Source organism: Mustela lutreola, chromosome 1 (assembly GCF_030435805.1).
Source record: "Mustela lutreola isolate mMusLut2 chromosome 1, mMusLut2.pri, whole genome shotgun sequence".
NCBI lineage: Eukaryota > Metazoa > Chordata > Mammalia > Carnivora > Mustelidae > Mustela > Mustela lutreola.
In genome coordinates this window covers 23,544,365-23,556,460 of record NC_081290.1, presented here as the reverse complement: position 1 = coordinate 23,556,460, position 12,096 = coordinate 23,544,365, and the positions used below count along the sequence as shown (strand labels likewise).

At 36.1% G+C, this 12,096-nt stretch overlaps 1 protein-coding gene across 7 annotated transcripts in view; it reads left to right on the top strand.

Moving 5' to 3' along the window:
• The window catches only part of EXOC1 (exocyst complex component 1), a 60,257-nt gene that overhangs the window by 24,212 nt on the left and 23,949 nt on the right, over window positions 1–12,096 (top strand). For all 7 annotated transcript variants that reach the window (XM_059160910.1, XM_059160894.1, XM_059160901.1 and 4 more), the window contains 2 exons: window positions 4,522–4,671; window positions 11,030–11,135. In XM_059160910.1, the coding sequence (XP_059016893.1) occupies window positions 4,522–4,671; window positions 11,030–11,135 (256 nt within the window). The remainder of the gene's footprint in view (window positions 1–4,521; window positions 4,672–11,029; window positions 11,136–12,096) is intronic.

Genomic DNA, 12,096 nt, shown 5'->3' with positions numbered 1-12,096 from the left:
GTGGGGGTTTTGCTATATGCTTAAGCTTGGGAATTTTTCTTCCAACATGTATTTATAGAAACATGGTAAAATAAAGTCTGTGAAATATACCACCAATATTCAGTTCATTTCACAAAAGTTGTTTCCTTAATCATGTTTCGCAATTTCCTAAACATAGGTTAATCTGTAGTTAAAAGTTTAGAAAGACTTATGATCATTTAAGATGAGTTTTTGTGATGTTTGTTGAAACTTTCTCAGACTTTTTTTCTTTAAGAAAACAAAAATAAGCGTGCCATAACACAGAAAGAACGAGTTCCCAATTCTTGAGAATTTAGTTACCATTTGAAATGAGTGTATCATTTCTGTTTGAAAATCAGTTAGAGTGGTTAAGAGTACGATGGTGGAGCCAGATTTCCTGGATTCAAAACCCTGACTCTTTACCTCCTAGCTGGGTGAACTTTAGCAAGTTACATAACCTCTTTGTGCCACAAATTCTAGTACTATATACAGTAACGAAAATTTATAATTTACTAAGTTTGTAGAAAATGCGTCTGTCTTAGATTAATTTGGACAAAACCTACTGTAATATTTTTAATTATGTTAATAATAGAGTTTTGGTATTTTTAAAAAATATTTTATTTATTTATTTGATTAAGAGAGAGAGAGAGAGAGTGTGTGTGTGTGTGTGTGTGTGTGTCTGAGTGTGTGTGAGAGAGAGAGAGACCAGATGGGAGAGGGAGAGAGAATCTGAAGCAGACTCCATGCTGAAGACAGAGCTCAACACGGGGCTCAGTCCTACAACTGCAAGATCATGACCCCAGCCAAAACCAAGATCAGACACTTAACCAACTGAGCCACCCAAGTGCCGAGTTTTGTTATTTTTTAAATGAGGAGGAAAGTACTTTACAAGGTTATTGTGAACATTAGAATTTATATACATAGAGAGAACACTTCGAGCATGACAACAGGCATTCAATAAATTGTTATTGTTATTAATTTAGTACTTAAATTGTGTATCATTAAGTTATTTATAATAAAATATTTTAAATTTAAATTCAATTTAATTAACATATAGTATATTATTAGTTTCAGAAGTAGAATTTAGTGATTCATCTAGTTGCATACAACACTCAGTGCTCATTCCTTTAAGTGCCTTCCTTAATGCCCGTCACCCAGTTACCCTACCCCCCACCCTCAGTTTTTCCTATCGTCAACATATAATAAGAAACTTTAAACAATGTCTTAATTTTTTTAATATATAAAGAATAAAGTTGTGTGCACATGAAAGTGCTAGAAGTGACCTTAACTTATATTAGTGATTGAATTAAACAGTTAATGTAATTTTCCTATTTTCTATAGTTATTTTAGAACAGTTTCTCTAAAATGAAATCTTCTGTTAGCACTAATCACACTTACTCTATCTAAATAGTAATGGTTTGAAGGTAATGATGTTCTTCGTATTAGAAGGCAAATTTTCCGTTGATGGTAATCTTAAAATGCTGTTTGCAAAAGAGCTTTGAATAGTAGCATGTGAAAGAGCTTTATAAACTGTAAAATCCTCTATGAACAATAATTAGTTCTTCCATTTTTAGGGGAGGAGAAGGTTTTTAATTGAAGAACTTTCCTGACACTAAATTAAGTAATATAACTTAACATGTAATGGCCTGAGTTGCAAAAGAACATAAACAGTAATCAGCCATGCAAAAGAGAATGTTCACATAGGTCCGTGCTCCCCTATCCAAAATTCTTGGAATGTTTTTAGAATTTTTCAGATTCTAGTAAGTAATATAAGTAATATAGTAATAAAGTAATATAGTACACATTCTAAATATTACATAGCCACTCCAGGAGGCGGCTGGAGTAGGGCCCTGTGATGAAGCACACAATGTTCCTACAGCAAAAAAAGATGAATAGTCATTCCAAATTCTATAAATAGCCTCACATCAGTTCAGGTCAAGTTTTGCCACTAAAATAGATTTGGTACCTAATTTAAATGGAGGTTTGAGAGTTTTTTGTATATTAGAATTGCTAAAAGGGATTGTAGACCTATGTACGTAGTGTACCTCGTATATAACATCTATAATAGCTGTGAACTTGTGTTGCCTCGCCATTTCTGGTTCTTATTTTGAATTGGTCTAGTTTTCTGATAATTTTCTGCTGTCTCTGGTACAGTTTCCTAAGTAGGTACCAGTAATCTTAAGTAATATCAGTAATATTAATCTTTGGGGTTTTTTTATGTAATCTTAATCTTAGACATATATTGATTGGAGCGCCTGGGTGGTTCAGTCAGTTGGGCATCTGCCTTCAGCTCAGGTCATGATCCCAGGGTCCTGGGATTGAGCACCAAGTCTGGCTCCCTGCTCAGCGGGGAGCCTTCTCCTTCTCCTTCTGCCTCTCCCCTTGGCTTGTGCTCTCTCACTCTCTTGCTCAACTAAAATAAAATCTTTTAAAAAAGAAATACATTGATTATTCTACATAGTTTTATATGGAATTTCTAAATGGGTCCTTATTTTTCTTTTTTCTCTCCATTTTCAAATTGGGTATATAACCTTACAAGAAGAAAATTCTCCCAACAGGCTGATTTGAAAGCTTTAATGAAAAAGGTACTCAAGTAACAATGGTTTTAGTACTTGGCATGTCTTATTCTCCTGCCTTTCTTGCTCTAAAAGTACTTCTCAATTGCTAGAGAATTCTTCATTGCCTTAAACTAAGAATTTTTTCTGGATACTCTGTAGTTAAATTGCTTAACAAATCCATAACCACCAAGTTCTTACTTTGTCTATGTAGTAAAGCATATAAATTAGATAGAGGAAAAAAACCTCTTTTAACTTAAAAGAATTTAAATTCAGGGGCACCTGGATGGCTCATTTGGTTTAGCATCTGACTCTTGATTTCAGCTCAGGTCATGATCTAAGGGTCATGAAATCAAGCCCCGCATTGGACTCCTCGCTCAGCACCACAGTCTGCTTGAGATTCTCTCTCCCTCTGCCCTTTACCCCATGCTGAATAAATAAATAAATAAATAAAATCTTTAAAAAATAAAAATAAAAGCGTTTAAATTCAGGATATTGGGGCGCCTATGTGGCTCAGTGGGTTAAAGCCTCTGCCTTCGGCTCAGGTCATGATCCCAGGGTTCTGGGATCGAGCCCCACGTCAGGCTCTCTGCTCCACAGGGAACCTGCTTTCTCCCCTCTCTCTCTCTGCCTGCCTCTCTGCCTACTTGTGATTTCTCTCTCTCTGTCAAATAAATAAAATCTTTAAAAAATAAATAAATAAATTCAGGATATTTATAAGCTAATCTATGTCAGCTAATATAATACATATATAATTAGGTTTAGGTAACTTTACTAGGAAATGAGTTAATGAGTGCCAAAACTCACTCCCTGTGTCATTTTAACAAAATGCTAACAAGTAAGTTTTAACTAAGCAAATTAGATTGAGTCAGAATGAACATCAAATTAGTCCATCTCTTTCCTTTTCCTTATTCTTGGGAATTTATATTTTCAAGGAGAATATACTCCTTTAATCTTTCAGTTCCTCATCTCTTAGATACTGGCTTTGAGTTCATGACAAATATTGACCAAGTAGCAGAGAGCTAGATTATTTCCAGAGATGGCTGGGAAGATTTTTAGTGTGTGTTTGTTTGTTTGTGTGATTGGTTTTTAGATACCAATAACTAGTAAGCATTTACAGTTTTTGAATCTGGTTAAAATGATTTTGTTAGATATGTTTTTAAAAGAAAATGGAAGCGAGACTCACATGACTGAGGTTCCACTTCTTCCCTCCAGTGTGACCTGAGTGAATCACTTAACCCTTTAAGTTTCCACTTCTTCTAGAAAATAAGGTCATTGAAACAGATAATCTTCCAGGCCTATATTTTTCAAAACAAAAGTTAGGATGCATCATCTAAGACTGACTGATAACTCATAAGTTTATTTACATAAAAACCTTGTCAAGGTTTTAAAATAAAATCTCATGTAGTTATTTAACAAATTCCCAGAAAAACTAAAATGACACTGTTATTAAGTATTATCCAGGAAAGCCCAGGATATCGTCATCTGTAGTGCTTCATAGTTTTAAAAGTTTATATCCTGTATGTTCTTATCTGTTGTTTTAAATATTGTAAACTCTAATAGTAGAAATACCATAGATGTAGACAGTTTGTTTTGAATGACTTTCCTATTTGATGTCTTTCTCAGTACAGTTGTATCATGAGGTTGATTCGCTTAGTAAATAGTAAAATGATACGGTATGGGAGAGACAGCCTTGATTAAAACATTCATTTTCAGCTTCCTTAGAAGATGAAATGGTTAGTTGATGTATCCCAGAGTGCCATTCTTGCATGTTTATGATTATTTTATGGTGATGGTATACAGTAGATTTCACGAGATGATGAAAGAAGCCAAGTAAGTACTCAGTTTTTAATCCCTCTATCTTCTTTTGCTCTTCTTCGGCTGCATTTGGTCACCGTTTAGAATTTTCAGTTACAGCATGTGTTTCTTTTACTGTCAGTGTATTTATTTACTTATTTACTCACTCTAGGGTCACGATCAGAGTTCAACTCTTGCTCAGCACTCTGTGGAACTGGCTTTGCCCAACCATCATCCATTTCACAGAGACTTGCTTCGATACGCCAAGCTTATGGAGTGGCTAAAGAATACAGATTATGGAAAATATGAAGGACTGACAAAGGTATGAGTTTGATATCAGTTACTCACTGCGTGTGGAACGTAGTCTTCTAGAAGCAAGACGTCCTGTATTCAGTTCCCCAAGTAACATTTGAAGTACTGTAGTACTTTCTTAGCAAAGCAGAAACTACTTTAATTTCTGAGTGCTCATTAACCAGGCAGGACATTTATTTTATTTACTTGGGTAAGGAAGAGCTTAATTTCGAACTTCATTACTAGTGTAGTAATGGGCCATACTGTGGCCTTAACCATCATTCAGTTTAGTTTAATGCAATATTTACCTCCTGCATTTTTTTATATGCATTATAGAAACTAGAGACTAGATGATGTATAAGTGAGGTGTTTGCCCTCTAAAAATGGATAACCCATTCGATGAAGCAAATACAGAGTACCTCTTTATTAAGCAAGCATTTCACTATTCCAGGCACATGGGCCCTAACAAACAACCCCTACTTCTAAAGAGCCTTACATCTGACAAGAACAATTATACTTAAAACAGTCGGGAAAACATTAAGTGCCAAACTGAAAATGAGTTTAAATGCATGGCAGTTATAGAAAAGAGCAATCCATGTTCTAAAGCCATGGGGGAAATCTTTAGGACAGAAATTGGAATTGAATTGAGGTTTTGTTTTTGTTTTTGTTTTTGTTTAAGATTTTATTTATTCACTTGACAGAGAGAGATCACAAGCAGGCAGAGAAACAGGCAGAGAGAGAGGAGGAAGCAGGCTCCCCACTGAGCAGAGAGCCTGATGCAGGGCTCGATCCCAGGACCCTGGGATCATGACCCGAGCCAAAGGCAGAGGCTTTAATCCACTGAGCCACCCAGGCACCCCTTGTTGAATTGAGTTTTAAATAATGAATGGGATTAGATAAACCAGAAAAAAGAGAAAGGGCATTCCGGGGATGAGGAGCAAGACATGCAGACAAAGGTGGAAAATACGCCCTTTTGTCAGGACAATGGAGGATGGAGGCCCATGAAGCAGAAATTTCATATTCTGGAGCAGTGAGAAATTATGTTGAAAAAGATGAGCCTTGAGACCTAACAGCATTCCTCATACATGGGAAAAGACTAGATGAGGCAAATTCATTAAGAACCTAATATAATATTCAGATGAAATGAAATCTGAACCAGGAAGATAGTGGTAGGAATAGGGAATAGAAACCAAAAGATAGACTCCAGGGATGGAAGGGACAGGATGATGCCAAACTTTCTAGACTTGGAGACTAGAAGAGCAGTGGCAGCAACATCAGCAGTTGGAGAAGATGAGTCATTCATTCATACACGAATTTACCGAGCACCTGTTGTATTCTAAGTAAGTGCTAGAGAAACAGCACGGAAGGAAATAGGCGAATGCTTGAGTTTTCATAGCGCAGGTTTTGGTGGAGGAAGACCGACAAAAAAGTCTTATATGGTAGGTTAGAAGGTACTACTGAGTGCTCTGGAGAAAATAAAACAGGGAATGCTGGGACTGGGGGAAGACTATAGCTTGAGATAAGGCATCATGAGAAGATAACATCTGAGCGTAGATTTTTTAAATGAGCAAGGGTGTGGGGTGCCTGGCTGGCTCAGTCAGTAGAACATTCCACTCTTTGATCTCAGGCTTGTAAGTTCCAGCCTCATGTTGGGTGTAGAGATTACTTAAAAATAAAATCTTAAAAAAATAAATAAGCAGAGTTGAGCAGGGGGAGTTTCTTTGTGGAAAGCGTTCCAGGCACAGTACAGCTGTCCTATGGCAAGACCATGCCTGTGTACTGGGGGAGCAGCAAGGCACTATGGTTGGAGCACAGAGGACCAGGAACAGGACCTTAGAAAGAAGGTAGGGGAGGTGAAGTGGGGGTGGGGCGGAGCAGATCTGGAAGGGACTGTGTACCCCCGGTAAGGACTTGGCTTTTACTGTGAAGGAGATAGGGGAAGGGGTTTTGGTGGGTTGTAAGCAGTAGAATGACATGATCTGATTTAGCTTTAATAAATGGCCATTGTGGCAGGAAGCCATGGGTATAATACTTTTCTGGCATTTCTGCTATGACCTTTAGTATTGAAATTGACCATGTCACTTTGGGAACTGAAGAATTACTACCTAATTCCAAAATATAAATAGCTGTATTTATATATCAGATGTAAGAGCAGTTTACTTAAAATTCTGAAATACCCTGGAAAACGTGAAATCTTCTAAGTTTTTATGAATTTGGAGTTTAAAACTAAAAAATTTAAGTAAGGCATAAGTTATTTTAATAATTAGTAATAATTCAATTATGTGGACAATATGACCTTAAAAGATGTTCTCGAATTGGAAAGAGGGACGTATTTTGTTTCTTAGAATGAAAACAAAAATATTGAAATTGTTAATATAAAAGCCCTTCCCCTTAACCCATATGCTTGTGGCAAAAAATTTTCTAACAGAATTTAGATAGCAAAATCATCTTATTTTTCGCTAGTTTTGCTAGCCAGAGTTTTTCCCGGTTTTATTTAAAAAATGGTGCTCTCTTTCAGAGTGTTTTATAATGAAGCTTATTCTCTCTCAGGAAACTAATGTTTATACATGAACCCATTTTATCTTCATACTTACTGAAATAATTATTATAACTTCTCCTAGTGTTAGGTTCATACTTCCTGAGAAGGCAGAGAGGATTAGGTAGAAATTTATGAGAACTATGATGATAAGAAAAAAAGCAGGTCGTGCATGCCTATCAGTGTATCAATTTGAACACATTTGGCATAAGGACATTCTTGTATATCAGTCTTTATGTGTTTCAAAGTGCCTTTGCCCACTTAAAGTAAGATCTGATCCCTTTCCTTCTAAACTGAGATCATAAGAAAGGGGACACTAAACCTTGGTAAAAATAAATAATATTTTAAAGTATAATTTTCAAAATGTTTTTCAAAAAGAATATAAGTATTCTGAGGTATTTATGTATATATCTTATCTGGTCAGTTATTTTTAAGATTAATTTTGTTCCTCAGAATTAGTCTTTTAAGTGTTCTGCAACTCTACTGTTATGTTATATTTTGTTTTGTTCTGTTTTGTTTTCATTCAACAGAATTCTGATTTGGAGATATCTTAAGGAAAAATATTTACAGTACTGGAATTCTTTGCCTTTTGAAGTTTTAGGAGGATTAATATTTTGAATAATTAAACATTATTATATCTCCTTAAGAGTTTTGTGCCAACAAGTGCTTTGTCCCTTAGTGAATATTCAAATAAGTAAAATAATCAATAAGCTTTTTGCCTAATTGTGTTCTCAGTGAGTATTATTGCCCTATCTTTATATATAATGCAGTATTCATGAATGTAATTTAAGTAAAGAAAGAAGATGATAGCCAAGCTAGCCATGATTTATGGACTCATTCTCTGCTCACAGTATAGTTTTGATTGACAATATTAATGAGCTTTTTAAATGAAATTGACTTATTTCCCAGGAATGTTACTTGATCCTGTGGCTTGAACTTTTGACAGACTATGTATTTTACCTCATAATCTAATTTGGTTGCTGAAGTCATCAAAAACAGGAATTTGACTAAAAAGGAAGAAGGAAGAGAGGAATGAAAGAAGGAAAGAAAGAAGGAAACAGACGAGTACTTCTTTAGTAAGAAATAATAACAAAATGCTGTTTGCACTGGATTGGGTGTCCGTAGCTCTCCTGCTTTCTGGCAGGAAAGAGAAAAGTCTTCTTCTGTTCAAGGGATAAGAATCACTAGGCACTGCCTAGCTGTGCTTCTAATCTAATCTAAGCAAAGCCCAAAGTTTTAGTATACATAATTAGAGTTTAGGGAAATAGATCAACTGCCCAGATTCCTTCCTCCCCAGGACTACAGCCCCGATCCATGGCTCTGGATTATTCGTGTAGGGCAGTTAAGAATAGAGATGTTCCATCCATGCTTAGGGAGGAAATGAGCTTTCCTCTCCCATTAATTTCCTTCAAGATTACTCAGACGTCTCCTTTCAACCCCCGTTCTGCATTTGTGGAATTTACCCATTTGTGTAAAGAAAAAGTAGAATATAGAGTTCTTGGTAAGACTGCACAGTCAAAACAATGAAAGTTGAAAAGACTGCCTGAGACAACAGTATTTAAACTCTTGATAGTTAAATGTAAGGTGCTTATACAAGGTGCTAAGCTCCTTCTAAGAGACATTCTTCAGAATTTGGTAAATGAATGAACTGATGGTTACACCTCTGTGGCCTTGCCCACCAATGAGTTCTGTTACGTAGCTGGAAAAAGGTTTCTAGTCATTCAAGTTGCATTGGAAAAGGGGGTGATTTTCAATAGTCTGCTCACGTTACTGTTTTCTAGATACCAAAGAAGCTGTTTTCACATGGTTTAAATTGCTTGGGTGGTAATGTGCACTTTAGACAATTTTGGTATTGGAATGCAGTCTGTTATGTTGAATGATTTGAGTAGAAACCACCGATAAAGATTTCACAAATTATGTGAAACTGATTTTCTGTCTGTCAACTCTTCACTGATTTGCAGTGATAATATTTTTTAAAAGATTTTATTTATTTAATTGACAGAGATCACAAGAAGGCAGAGAGGCAGGCAGAGAGAAAGAAGGGGAAGCAGACTCCCTCTGAGTAGTGAGCCCGATGCAGGGCTTGATCCCAAGACCCTGAGATCATGACCTGAGCCAAAGGCAGAGGCTTAACCCACTGAGCCAAAGGCAGAGGCTTAACCCACTGAGCCACCCAGGCACCCCTTGACTAAGTTTTCTTACAGAGACTATGTGGGAAATATATATGGCCTACAAATTGAAAAACCAAGGATCTATATGTTTCATCCAAATATATTTTATAAAGAAATATCTATGAACTAAGAAAATCAGTGGTAAACTATGAGTCAGGATACAAATATTCATATAATATATACCCTTTGAAAGGTACACTTGATGTTTAAAGCAACATAAACCTGCTCTAAAGCTGCATGTATTGGGGTGCCTAGGTGGTTCAGTCAGTTAAGTGTCTGCCTCTGGCTCAGGTCCTGATCCCAGGGTCTAGGGATTGAGCCCCACAACGGGGAACTTCTCCTTCTCCCTCTGCCTCCTGCTCCCCCTGCTTTTAAACTCTCTCCCTGTCTGACAAATCTTTAAAAAAAATTTTTTGAAAGTGAAATATTAATTTGAACTAATAAGGAAGCAGAAGTTTAGATCCCAGGATAAATTTAAAAGAATAGCGAAGTACAGTGGATTTATTTACATCTCGTCAGACTATGTATGGCATTTAACTTAGGACTTGGTAAAATGCATGGTTTCCCACTAGTGAATAATCCTTCCTGAGAGCATAAAATATTTTTATGTGATAATAAGCAGATATGATGAAGAAATGAGTTTGTATGCTAAATTATAGATGAGATGTTTCCATTTGAGCTAGAATAAATCTAATTTGTTTGTAAAAAGTAATTGTGAAAACTGTAAGATGTACTAGTTATAATTAAATTCTTATTGAAAATAACTTATTTTGGAATATCTAAATACCCTAAGCTTATTGAAAGATTATTTTTTAAGTATATTTTTTAAATTTTTTTACTTTTTTAAAAGATTTTATTTATTTGACAGAGAGGGAGATCACAAGTAGGTAGAGAGGAGGGGGAAGCAGGCTCCCTGCTGAGCAGAGAACCCAACACAGGGCTCGATCCTACAACCCTGAGACCATGACCTGAGCCAAAGGCAGAGGCCCAACCCACTGAGCCACCGAGGCGCCCCTTGAAAGAGTATTGAAAATAGCCAATTTGATATGCCTTACTACCCTAAGTTGGGAGGGGACACTGACACTGAATGTGCCCCTTTGTTGCCATTGACGCTGTTGGTGTGATTGTTTTTAATAGCAGCATGGCAATATGGAGGAAGTTACAAAGATTCCCATTTTCTTTGGCCCTGTATTTCCATCCTTAGGAAATGATTCCAAGAAAACAATTCATTAAAGATGAAAAGGTTATTGTAACATTGTCTATCATAGTAAAACATTGAAACCACTTAAGTGGCCTCTGCTAGGGAATTGATTTGCTGAATTGTGGTATATCAACAAAGCATAACACTGTACAGTCATTAAAGTGTGAGGCTGGAAAAACATGATTGCTCAGACCCAAAAATGCTATACAATAGGATTGCAACTCTATTTGAAATCGATGAAAGAAAACACATAAAAGTGAAAATATAAGTGTGATTATATTCGATTTTATATTTTTATAAGTTGCTGTTTTGATGCCTGTTCTTTTTTATTTTTTAAGACAGAAAACAGCCAATTTTTTTATCCTATGAAATACCTCAGGATTTTAGACCAGAAAATTTAAAGCAAGCACGAAGGCTTTGGGGGGACCGAATTGTTATATTTGTTTAATTAATAAGAAGTACCTGTTACTTTTATTTTAAGAATTACATGGATTATTTATCACGACTATATGAGAGAGAAATTAAAGATTTCTTTGAAGTTGCAAAGATCAAGATGACTGGCACAACTAAAGAAAGCAAGAAGTTTGGTAAGCTTAGACACCTCAGTTCATTGTTTTCTTTTCTATTCTATTCTATTAAAAGTGGTTTTATTTATGACAAGTCTAAGACATTTTAGAGCGAGGTGGAAGAAGATACGGTAGAATTGATGAAAAAGTAAGTCTAATGTGTTGGTTTGATTTATAGTTATTTCACAGAACAAATGTTTATATTTGTTAAGTACAGCTTTTACCAGAATTCTCTAGTAAATGAATCTGACAGCAATTGTGTATTCATGCCATAAAGGAAAGCATCTATTCATAAGAAAAGCAGTTGACCAGAGAATGAAGTGCAATCTGGTGGAGAAAGTGTTAGGCTCAGAGACAAGTTGAGAGTTGAGTTTCCGACTTCCTAAAAGACCTTCTGTAGCAGTTGGTGGCAAGTCATCGATCTCTTAAGTCATTGCTCTTTACAGGGAAATGGAAAGTAATTCCTGGCTTCTTACTTCTCACTGGTTATTTTGAATCAAAAAGAAAGTTTGTGTTTCCTCCCCGGTCAAGGGGCTATAAAAATGTCCTCCAAATTTCTCCTGGGATTATACCTTATTTTTCCAAAGGGATATTTTCCAAGCATGCTATTTTTTGTTGCTTCGAAGTATGTTAAGCGGACAGAAACGTGATTTGAAAAGATAACCAGTGAAAGTCTCAAGTTGCGAGGAAGGTGATTTGCCGAGGCCACATTCTGCTCTTGCATGTGTACCCATCTCTGGAGTTCCTTTTGGATGGAGTTCTGTGCCTACTCAAGTCAAAACCTGGCCTTAAATGGCTACAATGTGTACTCCTCAGTGTGTCTGCCTAGTTTCCCTTTAGACCAATGAGTTTAGCATTTGCTTGTTGAAAGGAGCCTATGCCCTAAGCATCTTCTGGTAATCAGGAAACAGGATTGAAATTGATAGCACATCTTTCCGTTCTTTTCCTTTAGGACAGAGAAGACTGTCTTTAGTGGGTAATT